At 53.8% G+C, this 23,315-nt stretch overlaps 3 protein-coding genes across 6 annotated transcripts in view; 1 reads left to right on the forward strand and 2 right to left on the reverse strand.

Moving 5' to 3' along the window:
* Positions 1-6,689, reverse strand: part of BORCS8 (BLOC-1 related complex subunit 8) — a 28,003-nt gene extending 21,314 nt beyond the window's left edge. The window contains exons 1-4 of the mRNA XM_028495157.2: positions 6,542-6,689; positions 3,176-3,288; positions 2,635-2,699; positions 7-77 (exon numbers count right to left, since the gene is read on the reverse strand). Of these exons, the coding sequence (XP_028350958.1) occupies positions 7-77; positions 2,635-2,699; positions 3,176-3,288; positions 6,542-6,689 (397 nt within the window). The remainder of the gene's footprint in view (positions 1-6; positions 78-2,634; positions 2,700-3,175; positions 3,289-6,541) is intronic.
* Positions 6,684-12,509, forward strand: RFXANK (regulatory factor X associated ankyrin containing protein). Of its 4 annotated transcripts, XM_028499115.2 has the most exons (10): positions 6,684-6,771; positions 7,367-7,507; positions 8,019-8,212; positions 9,748-9,831; positions 9,972-10,037; positions 10,300-10,400; positions 10,575-10,700; positions 11,102-11,168; positions 11,577-11,657; positions 12,291-12,509. In XM_028499115.2, exons 3-10 carry the CDS (start codon positions 8,026-8,028, stop codon positions 12,359-12,361), a joined length of 783 nt encoding a protein of 260 aa, XP_028354916.1. In that variant the 5' UTR covers positions 6,684-6,771; positions 7,367-7,507; positions 8,019-8,025; the 3' UTR covers positions 12,362-12,509. The 4 variants fall into 4 exon arrangements, with proteins under 4 accessions (XP_028354916.1, XP_007117029.1, XP_028354920.1 ...); XM_007116967.3 differs by lacking the exon at positions 11,577-11,657; XM_028499119.2 differs by lacking the exon at positions 6,684-6,771 and having other exon boundaries at positions 7,289-7,507.
* NR2C2AP (nuclear receptor 2C2 associated protein) lies at positions 12,352-14,081 on the reverse strand. Its single transcript, XM_055080654.1, has 5 exons — positions 13,681-14,081; positions 13,414-13,504; positions 13,085-13,190; positions 12,944-13,012; positions 12,352-12,689 (listed from the first exon to the last, which is right to left on the reverse strand). Exons 1-5 carry the CDS (start codon positions 13,716-13,718, stop codon positions 12,571-12,573), a joined length of 423 nt encoding a protein of 140 aa, XP_054936629.1. The 5' UTR covers positions 13,719-14,081; the 3' UTR covers positions 12,352-12,570.
* Positions 14,082-23,315: the final 9,234 nt, after the last annotated feature.

Genomic DNA, 23,315 nt, shown 5'->3' on the forward strand with positions numbered 1-23,315 from the left:
GGATGCTGATGGCCTGTTTGAGGAGGCCCTCCACACTGCGGAAGTAGACGCTGCTGTCGACAAGGTTCTTCACGGCGCTGAAATGGGAGGATGGACCCAGTCAGTGGCACCACGCTCTCTTCGCCCCCCAACCAGAGCTCAACGGATGCCTGTGTGGGCCGCCACTCATCAGGCACCTGGAGGATTCCATGGGCCTCCCTGAGGGCTCACTGTGGGCTTAAAGTTTAGATTTCCCTATGCAACAGAGCACTGGATGGCAACATGCAACTTTCGCTTAACGGCTGCTAGACCATCTAATGCTTTGAAGGAGCTATAAGCATGCAAAAGTGACCTCAAAAATATCTTGCTTTCCTCTTAGGTAACCTATTCCTGCCTCTGAAGGAAGCTTGTCAACTGGACTGTGAAAAGCTCTTGAGGTGAGTTTAGACTCATCGCCATTAGAGAGGCACTACTGCAAAGCTGTGCTAAGCTCTGGTGTTGAAGCCACATTGATGGATGTCTAATGAAAATGTCCCTTCCAACAGCACTACAGGAACATATTCACCAAGCCACGCGGGGCCTTGCTAACGCCAGACAGTTGCCTGTGCAACGACACCGGCAGTAAAAATAAGAGGGTCGTTTTAAAGTCCTTCTGTTAAAGACAAAGAAATCACTCCCATTTATTATCAGTCAGGGACCTGCTTATGGCTATGAGATCAAAAGGCGGGAGCGTTGGCTGTTGCCCACTCTGTTAACTTGCTCATCTGACACCACCAAATGTAGTCAGCTTTCCTAGTGCCCGTCCACCTTGATAAAAGCTATCTAACATAAGCTCACTACTGAATAGTTCACCCCAACCAATATACCATTTTAATATCTTTCAGTTTTACACCAACCGTTAACGCTGCATAAAGCATTTCGACAACTAAAAGGGCACTTTCATGTCCGTAAAGGAAACAGTCTTTCAGCATTAGAGAAATTCACATCTCACTAAAGAGAAGTGCTCAGAGCTCAGAGTAGACTGGCCCCCTGCCTAGCCCAGGGCTGCTAAGCACTTGAAATATGGTTCATGAGACTGAGGAGCTGAATCTTTCATTTTATTTCATTAAAATTTAAGTGTAAATAGCCACCTGGGATCCGGGCTCCTGCACTGGATAGCACAGCTAGAGGAACTGGGAGAAAGTACAGACTTTGATTTGTTCTTCTTTGAACCTGGACCTTTCTGATGAACTCTTGGCTGTCTGGGAACTATTCAGCAGCTGCGAGAAAAACTCCCATTTCTTTTCTACTCTTCCTGGAGCTAAGGAGGGTGTCTGTGACCACCATCCTCAGGAAGATGCCATCTGTCTGGGTCACCCTCCCGTCCCAGCGGAAGGGCCAAGGCTGGTGAAGGCGGAACTCCCAGCGGCACGACTTCCTGTCAAGGAACCTTCGACCACACAACAGAAACAGGCAGGCAAACCACACAGTGCCACGGACAGAGAGCTGCTGGGGAGTATCCAGCCTCCACCAAAACAACCCACAGCCCAAGCCAGAGGCAAACAGCACTCCTAATTAAAGTCGCCAACTCCTAAAGCAAACGGAACAAGCCAGGGCATGAAATACAGTCATGGGGAACAGAACCAACAGGAGCACAGGAGGCAAGGCTGGCAAAGCTGCAATAATGGGAAGAAACACCAACTACTGCTTTTTATTCTCAGGCACGTCTTTCAATTGGGGTTAAAAAATCTGATATTTAGAGAAAGTTAAACAAACAAAAATAATAAATGGTATACCCACGGTCACAGAAGCTTTATTCATAGTAGCCAAAACATGGAAGCAACCCAAATGCCCATCAACAGATGAATGGATAAACAAAATGTGGTCCATCCATATGATGGAATATTATTCAGCCCTAAAAAAGGAAGGAAATTCTGACACATGCTACAACATGGATGAACCTTGAAGACATTAAGGTAAGTGAAAGAAGACGGTCTCAGAAAGACAGATACTGTATCATTCCACTTATGTGACGTCCCTAGAATAGTCAGATTCTTAGACAGAAAGCAGAACGGTGGGTGCCAGGAATGGGGGGCAGGGAATAGGGAGTTAGTGTTTAATGGGGACAGAGCTGCAGTTTTGCAAGATGAAAAGAATTCTGGAGGTGGATGGTGGGGATAGTTGCACACCATTATGAGTGTATTGAATACCACTGAACTGTACACTTAAAAATGGTTAAGATGATGAATTTGCATCTTACCACAAGATAAAAAACTGGAAAGAAATAAAAATTTAAAAATAAACAGTCATATTCATGTTTTGGCCCTCCCCCCCAGCTGCCATCCACCCCACCAGACAGTGTGTGGTCCTGACTGTGGATGGGAAACACTGGCCCCTTGAGGCACCTCCTGGAGTCCTTATCAGCCCCTCCTGTGACAGATGGGGAGGGGCTGAGGGCTGGGAAGAAGGTTGCCTGAGACACACGGGCATCAGTCAAATAGCGAGAAGCACAGGTCTGGGCTGGAATTTTGCCCCGTGGCCAGGTGAGTCCAGATCCGCATGCCTCTACTCAGGTGGGTTCGGCAGGGCAAGGCTCACGGGCAACCGGCTGAGACGCCCCTGAACACCCGGGGCATAAAAGGGCAACCGTGGCAGTGCGGAGGCTGTGGCGCTCACCTGCAGGCGTACTCCACCGTGTAGATGGCTCCCTGGCTCTGCTCCTCCCACCGCTGCATGTCAGCCTGCAGGGGGTTGGGGGCTGTTAGCAGGGGTGGCTGCTACCCCCATCCTCCCAGCTCTCTGGGATGGAGCACCCGAACCCCAATCACCATGGCTGTAGAGAGCAGCCCCCTCCAGCCCCTGATCTTTCCTCCCGCCACTCCCACCCCTCATCAGCCTGGGCTTTCTGTGGACACATGGTGACTATGGCTCAGGGCCTTTGAGCAGGCTGTTCTCTCTGCCTGGCATATCCTTCCCTCATACAGCTGCCTCCTTCTCACCACACAGGTCACAACTAATGCAGACCCTGCTGTCCCCTTCTTCCAAATCTGCCCCAGATCTGTCCACCCAGCCCCAATCTGGGCTGGTGGCCATGTGCCTCCTCGCTGGTGTCCCAGCCTTGACTCCTGCACCGACAGCTCCTGCTCCACAGAGTAGGCCCCAGCTCACAAGATGCAGACCCTGGGAGAGGTCGGTGGCTGGGGCGGGGACGGCTCACCTTATGCTGGGCCAGCTCGGGCAGAGAGCGGCGCACATGCTCCTGCAGCCGGTACAGGGCCACGGATGGCTCGTTGGCCAGGACGTAGACACTCTCAGTGAACTTGTCTGTTACTGGGTCCAGGATTGACAGTCGGCAAAGTGGGACGGGAGGGTAGGGTGGACAGGGAGTCAAGGAGACAAAGCATCAGACTCCTGGTTGCTCAACCCGTGAGTCCAGCCAGAGTAGAGAGGAGTATCCAGTGTCCCTCCCAGCGGCTGGGTCACCTGCGGCCCCAGTGATGGGTTGCAGGAGATGGTCACAGCAGGGCCGAACAACTCCATCTGGGAGTCACAAAAGGGCCTTAATCTTTTTTTTTTTTTAATAAACGTATGTACGTATGTATGTATTTATGGCTGCGTTGGGTCTTCATTGCTGCGCACGGGCTTTCTCTAGCTGTGGCGAGCAGGGGCTACTCTTTGTTGTGGTGCGCGGGCTTCTCATTGAGGTGGCTTCTTTTGTTGTGGAGCATGGGATCCAGGTGCGCGGGCTTCAGTAGTTGTGGCACGTGGGCTCAGGAGTTGTGGCTCGCGGGCTCTAGCGCGCAGGGCCTCAATCTTGATGACATTAATGTGTACAGTGAATTCATGATCTTTCCCTTCCCAGACCCACTTACAGTGGACACTGCTGCCACCTGCTCGGATCTACTCACATTCCTTTTACTCCAGTGACAAAATCCAAGATTCTTCTTCCGATGCCCACTGGCTACCGGACCTAAAAGTGCCTGGAAGTTTACATGGGTGGATGGCTCTCAGCCATGACTGACCACAGAGGGGTAGGAAAGCCCATGTCCTACACTGTGTGTTGGAACAACTCAGAGGTGTGACCCATCCCCGTGAGCTCCCCTGTGGGAACAGACTGTGGCTTCTTTCTGCAGGATTTCACCTGAGGTCACTCCGTGCTCAGCTTCCTCCCCGGCCCTGTCCTGTTTCCCCCCTCTCCTCTGTGGGGTTCCCTTGGTAAGCTGACTACACACAAATCCTCATCCCAGGGTCTGCTTCAACAAACAGCAGCCAGCTTGTTGTCCCTGCCCTTCCTACCCCATCAATGAGCAGACCCTGCTTGTTCTGTCGCAAAACAAAGCCCAGAACTCACCCATCCTTAACACTGTACTGCCCTCACTGGTCCAGACATAGCTGTCTCCCACCTGGATGCCAAACTCAGCTGCTCCCTGGTCTCCCCACTCCCACTCCTGCCAACAATCCAATCCCCACAAAACAGATGGCATGAGCTCCTAATGAACATATCAGATATGTCTTTCCCTTGGTTGAAACACTCCCATCAGCCAGAAGTTAAATCTGCCTTCCTTAACATGGCCCTTAAGGCCCTGTATGTTCTACCTGCTGTTACCCCCCTCTGCCCTCCTTGGCCACTGCCCCAGGCATAATGGCCTCCTAGCTGGTCCTTGGACACTCTCAGCACTGTCGAAAAGAACTTTCTGCGATGATGGAAAGTTTCTATAATCTATACTGCCCAATATGGTAGCCACTAGTCACATATGGCTACTGAGCACTTGAAATGTGACTGATGTGACTCAGAAACTGAATTTTAAATTTATCTAATTTTAATTAATTTAAATATGCATAAGTACTGTGACCAGTAGCTACTGTATTACAGCACAGCTCTGAACACTTTGCCACCTCAGGGCCTTCATACCTGTTGATCCCACCACTGACACTGCCTCCCTCCGCCCCATCCCTCATTTCTCTTAATCCCTCATGTCTCAGCTCAAATGTCACCTCCTGGGCAAGGCTTTCCCTAATCACCAAGCTTAATCAGATGTCCCTTCAACTTCACTCTCAGCCTCAGCACTTTGTTCATTTCCCTTACACTTAAAATCTCACTCTTTTTCTTAAATTTTATGTTGGAGTATAGTTGATTTACAATACTGTGTTAGTTTCAGGTGTAAAAATTCTCATTCTTTATTACGTTACACGTTTACCTAAAACTTGATTTGTGAGGGCGTGGGCTTCTCTGAGCCTGTTTCCTCATATGCAAAAATGGAATGATAAAGGTACCCACCTCAAGGTTTGTTACAGAGATGGACCCCATGCTATTATGCAGGGCAGTGTAGTTGGTGAGGGAGAGAACCTACGGGTGTCTGGGAGTCAAGGGAGGATGAATATGAGTCTGTCCAGTTTGGGTTTGTCCAGCTCACCATGGTGTCCTGCCTCAGGCAGAGCCTAGCCTGCCACCTCCAAACTATGTGTCCTCTTACCTTCTTAGGCCTCCTTGTTTTGAAAATGAGCACAGTAGCTTACACCTCACAGTGCTATTATGAAGGATATGGAATTACATGTACTTGTGACTTCTAAATAATTAACTAGTGGGAGTTGCCTGGTGGCCTAGGGGTTAGGATTCCGGGCCTTCACTGCTGTGGCCCGGGTTCAATCCCTGGTGGGGGAACTGAGATGTCGCAAACCGGGTAGCGCAGCCAAAAAATAACAAACTATAAACAAATAAATTTGTAAAAAAAAAAAAAAAAGAAAAAGAAAAAATTAACTAGTAATAACATATATAATAAAGTAACAAAGACATTTATACTTTAAAAATAACTTGTGGCATTTTGTAATTTGTAACTATGTAATTTATATATTTGATAAGTCGATGTAAACGTATGCAAATGCACAAATACAAAGGAAACAATACACACAGCAACTGCCACGCCCCAAGCGTTCTTCCAATGCTTTACAGATACAGATTATTGGGGGCTTCCTTGGTGGTGCAGTGGTTAAGAATCAGCCTGCCAATGCAGGGAACAAGGGTTCCAGCCCTGGTCCGAGGAGATCCCATATGCCGCGGAGCAACTAAGCACGGGTTTTACAACTACTGAGCCTGCGCTCTAGAGCCCGTGAGCCACAACTACTGAGCCTGTGTGCCATAACTACTGAAGCCCGCGCACCTAGAGCCCGTGCTCCGCAATAAGAAAACCCACCGCAGTGAGAAGCCTCCGCACCGCAAGTAAGAGTAGCCCCCACTCACCGCAACTAGAGAAAGCCCGCACAGCAACCAAGACACAACACAGCCAAAAATAAATAAATTAATTAATTTAAAAAATATTTATCAAGTTACTGAATTATCACAACAATTTTATGGGGGGGAGGGAGGGAGGGAGTCTATTATACTCCCCATTCTACAGATGACAAAACCGAGGAACAGAGACTTTCTAAAGGTTTCAAAACTAGTCAGCGGCCGAGCCGCGATTTCGTGGCAGTTCAATCACAGCTCCCAAACTCTCCCTCCGCGCCTTGGCCCCCTCCCGCCCCCAGTCAGGTCGCCCTTTTACGAGTTCCTGACCCCTCCGCCCCGCCCGGGGCCCCACACCACCTTTCTTCCCCTTGAGCTGCATCTCCGGTTCCTCCATAGTGGCTGCAGCCCTATTTCGAGGACAGGAACCGGAAGTCTGGGGTGGAGACAGCTGCCTAAACCGTCCCTGGGAAACTGGGGCACGCACTTCTCCAGTTCCGATACTCATTGGCCCGCCCTCCTCGATCTTTAGTCTACCCAGACAGGAGAAGTGCCGTCAGTTAGAGACTGGGGAAAGAGGCAATCGGCAGGTGGGTGACGAGGGACCGGAAACCCCTTGAAGCTCCAGGAGGGACGCTCAGGCGTGGGAGGGGGAAGGCCGCCGTCCTTTACTGAACCCCTTTTCCGGGGGCAAATTGGGGGAATACTCCACACACTGCCCACTTCGGGCCGTAAAAACTCCCTTCTTGTACCCCTCTGCTGCCACCAAATTCCTGCACATACTCCTGAGCCCCCAGGACCGCAGAGGAGACACTGTTATGGACGGGTTCGCCGTCTGTCCGAAGGTGGAGCCAATTGGCTCCGTCTGGGAAAACCTGTGGGTGGTGTTGGGGGTGAGTGAGGACAAGGTCAGGGAACTCTTGAGAGCCCTCTGAGGCCCCGCCCATCCCTCCCGTTCCTACTAAGCTGCCTCCCGAGCGGCGGGGACGAGGAAGCGCAGGCGCAATTGCATAACTCTTGCCCCAGCGGAAGCCACGCCCCTCCCCCAAGCCTTAAAGGGCCAGAAACAGCTCCTACAGCTCCAGCCCTTCCGCACTTTCGGGGGGGCGGGGGCGCGCAGGCGCAGTGGAGGCACTCTGCGGTGTGGGTAGCGGTCGCGTATCAAGTTGCTCTCTGTCCCGGCAGAAGAAGCCAGGGCGCAGAGGGTCCAGGCTCCATTTTGCTACCCATTACATCAATTGGAAGAGAAAAGTTTGTGAGTTGGGCCCCCAAGTTTGGGGGGAACCCGGGCTTGCGGCGTGGAGTGACAGAGGAGGCTCGTTGGAGGTGAGTGGACCTCCTTGATTGACTTGGGAGGGGCGGGTGGGATGCAACCAATCACATCTTTGTTGAGCCCTCACTCATTCTAGGGATTCCCCCCCTCAAAAAAAAAAAAAAAAAAACACAGCGGACGTTTAAGATCTGCCCGTGTATCAGGCCTCCTGCTTAGATATTTAGAGACATGATTTTTTTTAGTCCTCCTTTCCCCCATTTTATTAATGAAGACACTGAGGCTTAGAGAAATTAAGTAATGTGCCCAAGTTTTCACAGCCTATAAGTGGAGGGATTCAAACCCAGATGGCTGGCCCCAGAGCCAGGGCTTTTAAGCAATGCATATTGTATGTGCTCTGGTGTTGGGGAGGAGTGGGCCTGAGAAGCAGTTGGACTCTGGTTTTAATTTCCTGGCTGAGTTTTAGTTTACCCACCCTCACTGTGTGAGGCCGGGTGTGCAGTTAGTGCCTATTTAATGAGTTGTCAATAATTATTGCCATCTCTCCCTGTTTGGCCTTTCCACCAGCTTCCCCATGGAGCCCACCCAGCCTGCAGAGGATCTCAGCCTGACCCAGCAGCCTTCTACCCCAGAATTTGGGGACCCCGAAGACCCCAGGGGTGAGGCCCCTGACGGCTCAGACACTGTGGTCCTCAGTCTCTTCCCCTGCACCCCGGAGCCCGGGAATCCTGAACCAGATGCTTGTACCTCCTCACCTCAAGGTAGGATACTTACCCTGGACTCCTGCTTCTGCGATGCAAGAATGGTGGAATGTCAGGCCCAAGATGGGACTTCTGTCTTTGTGTCCTTGGATGTGTCTTCCATCTCCACCCTGTGAGGGGTTGCTTATTATTTTTTTTTAAATTGTAGTAAAATTCACGTAACATAAAAGTTACCATTTTAACCAGAATTGCTTACAATTCAGTGGCAGTAAGTACATTCACAATGGTGTATAACTTCCATCTCTATGTAGTCCTAGAACATTTCCATCACCCCCAAAGGAAACCCCGGACCCATTAGCAGTCACTCCCCATTCCCCTCCTCCAGCCCTTGGGAAGCAAAAATCTGCTTTCTGTCTCTATGGATTTGCCTGTTCCGGACATTTCATATAAATGGGTTCATACAACATGTGGCCCTTCCCGTTCTGGCTCCTTTCACTCAGCAAGATGTTTTGAAGGTTCATCCACATTGTATGGTGTGTCAGTGCTTCATCCCTTTTATAGCTGAATGATATTGCACAGTATGGCTGGACCACATTTAGTTTATTCATTGATGCATTGATGGACATTGGGTTGTTCCCCTTTTAGTGACTGAATAGTGCTGTTGTGAACATGCGTGTACAAGTTCTTGTCTGAACACATGATTTCAACTCTTTGGGGTAGATACCTAGGAGTGGAATTGCTGGGTCAGATGATAATTCTGTTTGACTTATCAAGGACCCAAGGGTTTCTTTTTTATTTTTATTTTTTTAAATTTATTTATTTATTTATGGCTGTGTTGGGTCTTCGTTTCTGTGTGAGGGCTTTCTCTAGTTGTGGCAAGCGGGGGCCACTCTTCATTGCAGTGCGTGGGCCTCTCACTATTGCGGCCTCTCTTGTTGCGGAGCACAGGCTTCAGACATGCAGGCTTACGGGCCCAGTTGCTCCGCGGCATGTGGGACCTTCCCAGACCAGGGCTCGAACCAGTGTCCCCTGCATTGGCAGGCAGATTCTCAACCACTGCGCCACCAGGGAAGCCCAAGGGTTTCTTTTGACTTGAATCCTTGAACATGTCTAACTCAGTCGCCCTGGGGCCTTTGTCCCTACCATTCCCTGTGTGAAATGCTCTTCCCACATCTCTCCCCAGGTTTCTTCAACTGGCCAAGCTCTCGGTTGGTGTTACCTCCTTGGACTGACCCTCCCTGACCATTTTCTTTAAAAGGGACTCACCCTCTGCCCTCCCTTCTTTCCACCCCCTTCCACCTGCTTTTCATTTCTCCTGAACACGTATTTCAACTTAAGCTCTCATTCTATTTCTCCATTTCTGTCTGACTCCCCAACTTGTCCATGGGCCCCTCGAGGGCAGGGACTGTCTCGTTTATGCAGAACCTTGCCAGGGGCGGAGGAGAAATCCACACCCTGGGTATCTGGGAGGATGGAGTGAGTGAATAGTGGAGCCAGGCAATGTCTCTGGTAGTTCCAAGCCCCCAGGGTCTGGTCTGAAGCCCAAAACATACTGGGGAATGAGGGGAAACTGAGGCCCTTTCTCTCTCTCCCAGCAGGCAGCTCCCTAAAGCACTCCACGACCCTCACCAACCGGCAGCGGGGGAATGAGGTATCAGCCCTGCCGGCCACCTTGGACTGTGAGTGGGACCCCGGTCCCCACGGGGGAGAGAAATAGCGGGCTGGAAGGGGCTAAGAGGAGCAACTTTGGACAAGGAATAAACTGGGGCATGGAGCTCAGATGGGACAGGTGAGGACTCTACCTCTCTCTGCCCCCCAGCCCTGTCCATCCACCAGCTCGCGGCCCAGGGGGAGCTGAGCCAACTGAAGGAGCATCTGAGGAAAGGTGTGTGCCCACGCTCGTGTGCCGGTGTGTCCGTGCCTGTGTGACCTCACATGCTGGTGCGTGCATGTGGCTGCTGATGTGACCTGAGTCTCCACATGTGTACCTATGTCTATACGTGTGTCTGAGCATGTCCGTGTGTGCATCCACATGTATGCTTCCCCGCCCCACATCTGACCCCAGCTGCCTGCCCTGCCCCCAATTCCGCAGCATTGGGGAGAGTGGGCAGGGGTGCATCCCAGTGGTACCACCCCCCTCCTGCCAGGAGACAACCTCATCAACAAGCCGGACGAGCGAGGCTTCACCCCCCTCATCTGGGCCTCCGCCTTTGGAGAGATCGAGACCGTCCGCTTCTTGCTTGAGTGGGTGCGTCCCAGCCCGGCTGGGGGCTTCCTGGGGACTCGAGGGCGGGCCAGGGTCTCAGCTGAGTCTGCTGGTGCTGTGTCTGTAAGATGGAGCTAACATGGGGACCCCAAGATTGCAGGGGATGCACCCACCCTTTTGCCCCCCCTTCTGTCACTGTCCCCCTGTTCCCCCCAGGGTGCCGACCCCCACATCCTGGCCAAGGAGCGGGAGAGCGCCCTGTCACTGGCCAGCACGGGTGGCTACACAGACATTGTAGGGCTGCTGCTGGAGCGCGACGTGGACATTAACATCTATGACTGGGTAAGGCGCCACCCACTGGCCCTGGGCACCTCACAGGGTACCAGGCTGGCTCTGGGCGCTAAGAACGCAAGACAGACCCATCCCCAAGCCTCATACAGCTCCCAGTTTTTTTTGGGGGGGGCGGGGTTAGCCGACACATAAACAGCTCAGGTATAGTGAATAACACTATGTTGGCAGATACACAGACAGCTAGCTGCAAGAGCCCAGAGGCTGCCTGTAGAGCCAAGGGAAGTCAGGATGGGCTTCCTGGAAGAAGGGGCATCTAAGCTGAGACCCAAAGGAGAAGCTGGATGGGCCAAGTGACAAGCAGAAGGAGGAACCATATTAAATTGGTGGGTGCGGGGTGTCGTGAGAATCTGGAAAAGATAGTGTTGCTTGCCCCCTACCCCTGTCCCTGACAGAATGGAGGGACACCACTTCTGTACGCCGTGCGTGGGAACCATGTGAAGTGCGTGGAGGCCTTGCTGGGTGAGTAGTAGAGGCTAGCCTGAGGGGCCCTAGAGCCCCACCTGGCTCTGCAGGAATCCTGAGGGCCAGGGAAGGGTCTGAGCTCTGCTTGAACAGCTCTTGGGATGGGTGGCTGCTGCCTGCTTTGCCCAGAGGATTGATGTGGGGACAGGAGGTGGCAGGAATAGCACAGGGGTCTGGCTGACTGGGTTGAGAACCCACACCCTGTGTGCCTCAGAGACCCTGGAGGTGGAGATGCTATTGGCCACATTCATCAGAGAGGTCAGGCTCTTGTCCAAGACCACACAGCAACCAGCAGACCTGTGGCTGCATAGTGGGTAGTCACTGGACCTCCCGAGTCTCCGTGCCCCACCCGGGCTCCCGGTCCCCAGGCCCAGCCCTCTCTGCAGTGTCTGCTCTGCTTTGCAGCCCGAGGAGCTGATCTCACCACTGAGGCAGACTCTGGCTACACCCCAATGGACCTCGCCGTGGCCCTGGGATATAGGAAAGGTCAGCCTGAGGCACATGGGGCTAGTGACAGGGGCCATAATGGGGGGACATGTAGGCACTGAGAGACCCAAGGGAGGCCCTGGCAGGGTGAGGATACCAGGAGGGCCACAGTTCACATGGCCATGGAGCCCAGCCTCCTCCACGGCAAGAGGTGGGTGTGAGTAGGGGCTGTAGGCAGACCCCAGTTTGACTCCCCACTTCAGAAAATGGGGGGATCCTAACAGAACTGACCCCCTGGGGTCATGTGGGGGTGTGTGGGAAATATCCCACTCCTTCCTTGAAGGAGTTTTATTCCATTTGAGACAAGTAATTCCTCACAGTCCCTCTCATCTTTTCATAAAAGTTCCAATTTGACAATTTTGTTTGGTAAGGAATATTTTTATAATTCTGAAAAGCCTCCAAAAATGCATTTTTACAAACTTAGGGGAAATAGAGGTTCCTATGAGGGGGGCCTCTGTCTTCCCAGCTGTGCTCTGGCAAGGGCTTGGATTTCCCTGTGTATGAAATGGGTCCTCCATCCAGGTCCCAGGGCCGAGGCCCCTGTTCTTACCCTGAGGGGAAGGTACAGGGTGGCCTGTGCCTCTGCAGCCGCTGTTCAGTTCATGGCCCACCTTTTCCCTGTTCTGGTTCCAGTGCAACAGGTGATCGAGAACCACATCCTTAAACTCTTCCAGAGCAACCTGGTGCCCACCACCCCTGAGTGAACTCCGTCTGCCAGGGACTCAGACACTCAGGGAACAAAATGGTCGACCCAGAGCTGGGGGAACCCAGAACTGGCTTCAAAGGCAGCTCCTGGACAGATGGTGGGAGGGGGCCCTTTCCAAGAGGAACCAATAAACCTTCTGTGCAGAACTTGAAGGACTTCACTGTGCTTCCCGGAGGACTTCCTGGAGGAGGCAGCCACCCAGTGGCCTCACACCTTCTTCTCCCCTAGCACCCGCAGGTGGTAGATGACCACTCGGCCAAAGAAATCAGTGGCATCCTCAAATGTCACTTTCAGCCGGTCCACCTCAGCAGATGGCACAGGGAAAGTGTAAGCAGGGCAGTCAAGGGAAACAGATGCCTTATCTTTTCCCACCCACCAGCCCCAGCTCAGGTACTACAAATGTGCTGGGTGACCCAGCACACTGTGGGTCCCTCTGAAACTCTCACACAGAACAGATTATCATCAGCCCATTTTACAGGTGAAGCAGTGGAGACCCAGAGGCCAGTTGCTCGAGGTCACACGCCAGGGCCCACAGCTTTCAGATGCACAGACCACCCCACCCAGAGGCTGGGTCAGGATATCTGAAGCGAGTTGTTGTCCTCAGGATAAAAGTCCACAATCTTGCTAAGAGCCTCACTCCCCTGAGAACCTGCAGCAGAGAAAGGAGCAGTGAGGCCAGCGTACCCCTTCTAATCCCCCATCTTCCAGGGCCTTCCAGTACCTTCTAGGCGGCCCTGGCGACTGGAAAAGCCCCCCTGGAACTGGATCTGCAGCTGGGAGACACAAATGCGCTGGGGAAACTCCAGTATTACCCACTGGGAGGGGCCCTGGAAGCAGAGAAATAGAGGTCCATGGTCACTCCAGACTCAGAGCCCTGCTGTGCCTCTCTCATTCACAGAGTCCATGGTGGGTGGGGAACACAGTGAGCACGGGTTCCCTCCCTGGCCAACCTAACTGCCCAGCTGGGGTGCACCCAAATTCTCAGGGCGCCCTAGACCCCTGATTCTGATTCACACTAGGGGTGGAAGATCCAGGGAGAGGGTGCCTCACCTGGTCCGAGTTCCAGCAGGTCTCCTCTTCCTGGTCGAACAGGTGCTTCTTTCCAAACTGCCGAGTGTTACGATTCAGCACCGAACTCACCCTAGAGGCAACCAGATCGGCGCGTGGAGAGGTGCTGAGCCCTGCGGCGAGGGCCCGCCCCTCCCTCGCCACCGGTTCCGCCATTTCTGTCCACTAGGGAGGGACTATCCCAGGCCAACGGCCCCGTCCGCTACTGCCCACCGCCATTCACACCCCACCCCCGCCCGGGGCTCTCACCTGCTCACTGTCTCTGGACAAACCAAAGAGTGGGTCATCTCGGTTCCACAAGGCCTCGCAGGACTCAGAGCTGGGCTCAGTCCGGGTTCAAAATCCCGGCCGCCAAAGCGCGACCTTGTTCACTCTCAGAGTCTTCACGTCCTCACCTGCAGCACGGCACAAGAACAGTCACTGCTCCGTCACTCCAGTCCTAAATGTCTCCTTGACCACCCCCTTGCCAGAAAAATTTGGAGTTTCGGGGACACTGCCGATGACCCGAGGCCAAGTCTTTCACAGTGGGTCCAAGGAAGGGAAACGGGTTTCCTGTGGGTTTCGGGAGCAGTCGCTCCCTCTCGGTGCCTCAGTTTCTCTGCAAACAGCTTGGGAAACCAACATCATCAGTAGCCGGAACCGCGTGAGCGCCGCGCAGGCGCAGAGTGCCTCAGGCGCGCCCAGCCCCCGCTCCCGGGGCGCGGTTTAGTTTGAGCCCCGCCCCCTCAGCGCCTGCCTCTTAAAAGGCCCTCGTCCAGTGATTGCTTATCCCTCGGAGCTGGAGGGAAAAGGCCGGCATCTAAAGCAATTGTGTGCCTACTGTGTGCGGGGAGCTGTCCTTTGGTGCCCGCGGGTATAGAGCCCTAGTTTTGGTGTCCGAGAGCCTTCTTATAATGATGTCTTCCTACGGGCAGAATGAAGTCTGAAGCCGGCTGAATTCATTCCCTGATTGCAGTTGGCGCCTGGGAACCCCTGCATTTCACTGCCTCCCAGAGGCCAAAGGAAGAGTTGAGGAAGAGGCTACGATAGTGCCGAGTACTGTACTAGGAGTCTTTATCAGCCTCGCGTGTCCCCACTGGGGCACAGGAGGCCCGGTTTCCAAATCTGTCTTCTTAGTAAATGCTGCCTGGGACAGGTTTCTTGGAGGAGGGGTAATGTGAGGTGGGTTTTGAAGAATGAAGAGGAGTTTGCCAAACCGGATTATACAAAGCCTCAGACACACGGCTAAAGGTTTGGTTCTCTGATTCACTAAACAACTGCCACTCCCTACTGCCCAACCCTGTGCTGAGTGATTCTGAGGACTGTGAGAGGCCTCAGTTCCAGCCCCATATCTGAAGATCTCCCAATCTGGGGAGGACAGAACTAGACACATACACTCCCAGCCCCATGGGGCCAGGGCTGAGCCAGAGGGAGAGATAGGGCTAGGGAAGCAGGGGGTCTACCTGGAGGGAGGGCTTCCTGGGAGAGGGGATATTGTCCTGCACTTTAATGGGTGGGCAGGAATTCACCAGGGTGAGAAAAATTGGGGGGCGCGGGGGGGGGCAGACAGGGTGAACAGCATAAGCAAAGGCCTAGTTGGATGAAAGACCATGAATTTGAATAAAATATGTGGAGCCAGATCCTGCTGGGCCTAAAGCAGTCACAGAAGGTGTTTGAGAAAGGGCAGCACACCCATCCAATCTGCATGAATGGAGGGTTCTGAGACAGAGCAGCCACTGGCAGGAGGCTGCAGTTCCTGGCTTTAACTGAATGGTCTGGGATCCAGTCCCTTTCTTCAAGGGCTAGGGGAATGGTCCTCCTGGCGTCCTACTAGTGTCTGCCCACGTCCACACCAGGAGTGGAGGCTGGCTGGGAAACTGGGACACCAGCGGAAGGGCTGCCCCATCAGCCCCTGCCTGCCAGGACTTTCTGCATTCAGTCATGGCCTGGTGCCATCCGGCCCTGGCTCTGCTGGTCTCAGGGCCAGGGCTGGGGTGTCAAAAAACACCTCCCTACCTCTAGAGGAATTTAGGAAGAGCATGGACCCTGGAGGGCCCAGATCCTGTTCAAATCCTGGTTGGGCCCCTCACTCATTGGCTGTGTGATCTTGGACAAGTATGTTGACCTCTCTGAGCCTCAGTTTCCTCATCTGTGAAATGGAGGGAAATCTATAGGACTGCTGGAGAATTCAGTGGGCTCTTCAGGCTGACACATAACAACAGTGGCTGACATTTATTGAGAGCCTACCCTGTGTTTAACTTGAAGCCACGTTTGTCTCCATCCACAGGATCATTAAATCTGCTGTGCTGGTCTCTGTCACTCCCATTTTACAGCTGAGGATACGGCCACTCAGCCACTTGGCAGCCAAGGTTCCCCAGGGAGGATATGCATGGCCCCAGGGCCCCCCTTGCCACTCCTGGTCTTGGCATGGAGCCACCTTGCCCAGTGGGATAAAGCCAACTTCATACCCTCTTCCCGCCTCCTCACCCCACCGGTGCCTGGTCATGAAAGAGCCTCCTGTTTCTCCAGGGAATTAGCAACTCTAAGCTCCCAGCAGGGCAGCCAAAAGTAGTCCATTCATTTGCCTTAGTGAGAAGAGACTAGGCACTCCTTCCTCCCTCACCCCGGGGGATGGGGCAGAGGGAGGTCTAGAAGAGCCAGGAGCTGTAACTCTGGTTGGCTGAGGGAAACTGAAGCAAAGAAGTCTTTGGCTAAGGTCACTGAGGGGAACCGGGATACAAACCCCAGTCTGACTCTGGAGCTCTCTCCAGAGCTCACTCTCTCCACTGAGCTGAGTTCTGCATTTTTCAGGAGACGACTTGGAAGCTCAGAGAGGGTCAGGGATTTGCTGAAGTCACACAGCAAGTACGGGTCAGCAGGGACTCTCCCTGGGGAGGCAGCCACACTCATGGCAGAAAACAGGTCCCACTTCCCATGAGTTTCTCATCCCGGAGTAGGGCGGGGAAAAGCCCTCAGATTGCTTCAGGCCTCAGTTCCCGCTGGGGAATAAGTGTAATGGTTGCCCCAAGACCCCAGCCTGGAGGGTCTGTGGGGGTGGGGGTGATGGAGTCCCCTGGGCTGGCAGCCCCTCTATGGGGCAGGTCCGGGTCTGATTTATCCACCGGGGCCTGCATGAGTACCACAGGGCCCAGCTCAGAGTAAACGGATGCTCACTTGTTTCCAACTGGACTTGTTGGTCCTGGCAGGGGGCAAGCCTGGGAGCCTGGAAGCCTGGGGAAGTGGAGATGACAATAGGCATGAGAGGGGTCGGCCAAGCATGAAGGGATTGAGCTGAGTTCACGTGAGAACACCTAGGGCCACAACTGGCCGACTGGCCGTGCTGAGTATTGAGCATGAGTGGCTGTGCTGTGAGCATGGCCCCGGGGGGACTGTCTCCATGTTGGTGACTTGGTGTCAAGTGATCATGGTTGGGTGCTGGCTGTCTGGAGGTAATGCCACGGCTGTAAACATAGTAGGGTGTAAACAACATGGGGCAAATGTGGGCTGTTTGTGGCTGCCAGGAAGGCTAAGTTTCAGTGGGTGTGCACAGCAATGGGTGTGTTTGAGTGTGAAGGGACTAGGTGCAGCCGGGCTCACATCTGTGAGTTTGGTTGTGCAGCAGACATGACTTGTGTATGGCCAGTGTGACTTATATGTGGCCTGGCTGGGTATGGTGGTATATGAGCTGCCTATGCCGTCACTGTGTGTCTGGCATATGACTTTGTATCAGTGGTTATTGGTAACACTGTATGTGACAGGAGTGAATATGGTTGCATGTGCCCTGTCAGTATGTCACCTTGGGTGTGTGAAAAGCACTCCGGGGGACACTGTCCACCCCTGATGCCCAGATGTCCTGGAGGGTCTTGCCTCCTTGCTCCTGTTCTGGCTCACAAGCCCTCTCCCCTGCTCCCTTCCCCCACTCGCAGCAGCCCCTGGCCCAGGCCCCAGTGTAGAGGAGACAGAGAGAGCACTCAGGGCTGGAGGAGGGGTGTGGTTGGCCCATTCCCAGTGCAGGCCTATAAATAGCTCTTTGAGCCCGGCAGATTCCCAGGCAAGGTTGCCTCATTCAAGCCCCCAGCAACAGCCTGCTCCCAGGCCCCAGGCCAGCCCCTCTAAGCTCAGCCCTGGCACCAGCCAGGGGAGCCAGGGGGTGGGGGAGTGAATGGGTCGGGGGAGTCAGGATGGGCATCAACTTGGTTCTGAAGCCACAGACCTGGGCTCCCACTTGGCCCCTACCCATACTCTGCAACCTCAAGTGCATGTTCTGTCTCCCTGAGCCTCAGTTTTCCCAGCTGGAAAATGGGCAGCAGCACGATAGCAGCCCCCAGCTTGTGTGTTTGCTTCCCATTTCATTCTCCCAGCAACCCTGTAAGGTGGTTCTTAATTATCCCTGTTTTCGACAGGGAAACTGAGGCACAGAAAGACGAAATGGCTGGCCCAGAGTTACACCACTGTTAGGAGTTGCAGAGAGGGTTTTGGTTTTTTTGGGTTTTTTGTTTGTTTGTTTTTGCCAAGCCGCACGGCTTGCAGGATCTCAGTTCCCCAACCAGGGATTGAATCCTGGCCACAGCAGTGAAAGTGCCGAATCCTAATCACTAGACCCCCAGGGAACTCCCCAGGGAGGGGTTTTGAACTGTGGACTTGTGAGGCCAAGCTGCAGCTCCCACCCATGTCACCCAGACCCGTCCCCACCGCCTGTCACCTGCAGACACTTATATCAGTGTGATCCCCGACCTCCATCCCTCATCTGTGATGAGAAGTTGGACAGTAAGCATAGTTGCCCATTGTGTCACTTTAGCCCCTAGGGCCACCACTAGCCCACCCCTTGGAACAGCAGTCTGACACTTACAGACCTTCCAGGGCAACCTTGCTCCCCTGGGGTCTTCACCCTTCACTCATTCTCACCCCCTTTTTGGTAATCTTGCTGAAATCATCTAGTTCCCTGTTTGTCTGTCCCCCCACCAGACTGAAACCCACCCTCAGAGATGCACACACACACATACACACAGATGCAGGACACTGGTGGAGTGCACAGACCCTCCGACCAGCACAGCCCATTCTCAGTGCTGAGAAACTAAGACCCTGGGAAGGAAGTCCAGCTGGGTAGAGGGCTGATTTCTTTAAGTTTTTGTTCTCCTTCATTTCCATTTTTCACTGTGGTAAAATACACGGAACATAAAATTTACCATTTGAAAGTGTACAATTAGTGGCATTAACTATACTCACATTATTGTGCAGCCATCACCACTATCTAGTTCTAGAACATTTCCATCACCCTAAAAGGAAACCCTGTACCCATTTGCAATCGCTCCCCGTTCCCCCTCCCCCAAGGCCCTGGTAATCACTAATCTACTCTCTGCCTCTGTATTTGTCTGTTCTGAACACTTCATATAAATGGACTCATACTGTGACTTTGTGTCTGGCTTCTTTCACTCAGCATAACGTTTTCAAAATTCATCTATGTTGTAACATATATTAGTACTTCATTCCTTTTTACGGCTGAATAATATTCCACTGTAGACCTTTTAAGATCAGGGGTCTCCCTGCAAAGACACGCACATGCCGCCTGCTCAAAGCAAAAGTATTTCTGTAACAACAGTACCCGGTCCACAGCAGGTGCTCCATAAAAGTTGACTAGGTAAGGGAATGAATGAATGAATGAATGAATGATAGTTCTAGCTGGCGCTGGCAGAAACAGCTCTGGGTGTGACACACCTGGGCTCTGACTCTGCAAGTCTCTTACCAGCTGTGTGAACCAACCAGGGAGCTTTCTGTCCTCTCTGAGCCTCAGCTTCCTCTCTATCTATACATGGTGTAAAACAGTAACTGTAGACAAAACTGCTTCAAGTGTGAACCTGCCGAGTCAGGCAGACCAGGGTTGGAATCCCAGCTCAGTCCTTCCCCTCTGCGTGACCTTGGGAGAGACTTCGTCTCCCTGGGGTCTCAGTTTCCCCATCTGTAAGATGGAGCAGGCCCCACTGCCGGGCGTCTGGGGACACTTAACGTGGCACCTGGGGCGAAGTGAATGGGAGGAAGTCAGGAACAGTCTTCCCCGGGGTGGGGTGAGGGGTCGTAGGACTAGGGATGGGGTTTTAGCCAGAGGGAGCGCCCTCCCTCGCGCAGTTGGAGGCGTCGGGCTGCCAGGAGCGCATGCGCAGAGCAGCCCCGCAGCCCCTTTATAAGCGCTGAGGCGGCGCTGGGGCGAGCGGAGCACAGGGCTCAAGGGTGGACCCGGAGCGGATTGAGAGCAGCCAGAGCGTCCTTTGTGCCGGTTGACCGCCCCGGGATGCGTCCGAGCTAGGAGCCAGGTGGGGGTCCGTCGTGGGGAGGGGGCCGCGTTGAGGGAGAGGTCCTTGAAAATAGAAACAGAGCCCGAGATTGGGGAGGGGGGATCAGAGAGAAGCCCCCAGAATGGGGAGGGGGTTTAGAGGGGGAGGGAAGCCCCGGGGTTGGGGAGGGAACCCACACTGGGAGAGGGCTTGGGAATGTTAAGGGGATTCGGATTTTGGGGCAAGGTTGTCTGGGGAATTCGGAGACGACCCCGCGATGGGGAAGGGGCCGGGCTGGGGGTGGGTCTTAGAATTGGGGAGGCACTGGGAACCAAGGCTAGGGAAGGGGCACCCGAGTTTAGAGAGAAGGGGGGACATCCACACGTTGTGTGGGGGACTCTGGAACAGGGCACCCCGTGTCTGAGCTGAGACACCCCAAGATTTTAAGTGGGGATTCCCAATTTGCAGATGAATGCAGGATTCCAGGGTGGACTGCAGTGGGGAGGGGGCTCCCAGACCAGCCTGAGCCCAATGGACGGGGTCTGCACTGAGAGTGAATCCCAATAGGGAAGGGGTGCCCTGCAGTCTCCCTGTCTTTTTGGCTCAAGTCTTGTCACCACATCTTGACTCAGGGAGGAGGCTCTGGGGGCTCCATCCCAAGGTGGTCCCTGTTGTTCCCCGGGACTTGGAGTTGGGGAGCTGTCCCTTCTCCCAGGGAGCACATTGTGTCTCCGAGGTGAATGCTAGTTGAGAGCCTCTTAAAGCCCCCAGTTATGGATCCCAAGGACCCGTAAAGAGCACCCAGTCTCTAGAGGGGAGCCACCCCAGTACTTCCACATCTGGCCACATCCTCACAGCTAGACACAGATCCTTGCCTCACCCCTTCCGTTCCATCTGGCCACATGGATGCATGTGGAAGTCCTGGCTTGGCTTGGGGGCACAGGCGCTGGGAAGGAAGGGGCTGGGACCCCAGGCCCAGCCTGGGCAGGAGCAGTCCCCATTCCTGTTCCTCTTTGTTCCTCTCAGCAGCATTAATGGGAGACAGCCAGGCCGAGGAGAGGGTTGGCGCTGGGCCCTAGCGGGGGATGTGGGGCAATGGCCAGGAGGGAGGGCTGGGCAGACCGTGGGACCCCAGACCCCAGCAGCCTCGTTGGCTTGTGGACATTTCCAAACGGAAGGCGTCCCCCAGGAGGTAGGGACTTTGTGTGTGTGTGTGTGTGTGTGTGTGTGAGTGTGTGAGTGTGTGTGTGTGTGTGTGTGTGTCTACCCCGTACTGAGAAAAGGTGTGTGCTTATGGGGGGACCCGGGGTCCTCTGTGACTCTAATGTGACCAAGGTTGTGTCTTTGTCAGGAAACTTGTGCTGGGGGCCACTTCACCAGGTTGCAAAATGATGTGTGCCCACCAATCACCAAAGCCACAATTTATCCAGCCTGGTCTGTGCCAGGGGCCGGCAGCTACGTGAGTGAGTGTGTGTGAGGAACTGTGTCTGACAGAGTGGCCTCATCGAGGGGTTTAGGTGGGGAGCCTGAGACTGTGGGTGTGTGTCTTTGTGCAGAAGACGTGCTGCCTGGCTTGTAAGTGCCCATATTGTCTCTCTTTGTTAATGTCACTGTGAATCTGTGAGTGTGTGTGTCTCCTAGGCTCTGAGCCTAGAGTGTGTGGCTGTGTATGTGTCCCGTGTGTGCAGCAAGGGTCCTCTCCATGTGATTGGCAGTGTGGACCCTGAGTGGGTGAGTGTGAGATCTGGTCTGTGTACAGAGTTGGGGAGCTAATGGGAGAGACATTGACAGGGGTTCAGGTCTCCAAGGGACAACCTGGGATGATTTACTGAGCCCGGTTTCCTTTCTTCTCCAAGGAGTTCCATGCTCGAGCCCATGCTCACAAATATGCTCTGACTCCAAGGCCAGTAACACATACACACGTGTGCTCATAGCCCCTGCTGAGGGGTACTTGAACCCACACATCCAGAGACCACACTGGGTTCCCTATGCCCCACCCAGTGCATATTGCTGCTGTGGACCCTCGTACATGTTCACACACCACAGGGGGCAACCTCATGGATATCCTTGCCTGGACGCACACCCAGGCACAAACACACAAAAATGCCTACTGGCAAACTCACCCTCACTCAGTGGCTTCTGAGACAGGAGGTGGATGTGAGGGAGGGGGAGACACGCGCGCGCGCACACACACACACACGCTCACACTCTGTCTCTGTCTCTGTCTCTCTCTCTCTCTCTCTCTCTCCCCTCCTGGGCCACCCCTCCCACAAAGCCCCACAGGCCCCTACTTGCATATGTATGAGGCTCATGCATTATTAATGAGGGGACAAGCCCCAGACAGCTGTGTAAATGCTCACCTCTAGTGGCCCTGGGGAAGAGGTATTTTAAGAGAAGGGGTGTGGGTGTGTGAGGTGCAACTGGAGGGGATGGAGTGTGTGGGGGAGGGCGTGGGGGGGAGTGCAACTGAGCCTTTGTGTGTCACCTTGTTGGACCACCATTGCATATTTGAGTGTGTACACAAGGCTTTGTGTATAAGAAGCTGTTGTTTAAGTGAACATTTCTTGGACTTCACAAGTCTTAGCTCATTTCATTCTCACAATAACACTCTGAAGTATGTGCTGGTTGATCCCCATATCACAGGTGGGAAAACTGAGGCATGGAGTGATGCAGCAGCTGTCTAGGATCATGCAACATGTAGGGAGTAGAGGCAGGGTTTGAAGCCAAGCCATGTGGATATAGTCTGAGCTCTTAACCGTACAGAGTATGTGTGTGTGTGCACGTGCATGAGAATTCTCTGAACTTGCCCCCTCCTAAAACTCTCTTGGGGTAGGCGCAGCCCAGAGTCCTGCCCCACCCTCTAATACCCATCCAGGCCTTGGACAGCCAACAGGGGACCCCGCCCCGCTCAGGGTTCCAAGGGGGAGAAATGAGGATAGGCCGGGATGGAGGCAGAGGTTGCTGAGGTTTACAGGTCAGTAGTTAGGGGCACCGTCCCAGAAGCTGGCCTCTGCCCTGCTGTGCAGTCCCAGGCAAACCGCTCACCCTCTCTGGACCCCGAGATGCTGCCCTAAGAAGGCAAGAAGGAGACCAAGGGGGTGGGTAGTGCCACTGCGTTGCCGCCGAAGAGTTCAGCACCACGGACAGGTCCCCGGCCTGCCTCCCTATGGTGGGGCCAGCTGTCCCCCTCAGGACCCTATTCTGGACTCCATCCACACTGGCTATTCTTTTATCAGGAGAAGGGTGCAAGGGCTGGGTTTGTAGGTGATGTTCTAACTTCCCATCTGCCCCCACCTTCTGAGCCCCCCCAGCGGGGGAAGGGGAAGGGGGTTCCAGAGGGGTGGGACACACCGCCACCCCAGGGTTTCTAGTTGGAAGAATGTGAGGTTTGGGAGGGCACTGCTGTATCCCAGTGTTTGGAATGGGCCTTGCTTACAGGTAGTGCTCAATATTTGTCCACTTTATGCTCATGTGCCACAACCCCTATAGGAGTCTAGACCCACAACTGGAGTTTCTCTGTGGACCTAGAAGGCATCTTTGCCAGTCAGTATGAATTCAGGAGGAGGATGGGGTGGGCGAGGGCGAGGTCCCTTCCTCCAGCTGGGACTTGGCAGCTCTTCAAAAATCCCAGAAACC

This window comes from Physeter macrocephalus, chromosome 2 (assembly GCF_002837175.3).
Source record: "Physeter macrocephalus isolate SW-GA chromosome 2, ASM283717v5, whole genome shotgun sequence".
In the NCBI taxonomy this organism is placed as follows: Eukaryota; Metazoa; Chordata; class Mammalia; order Artiodactyla; family Physeteridae; genus Physeter; species Physeter macrocephalus.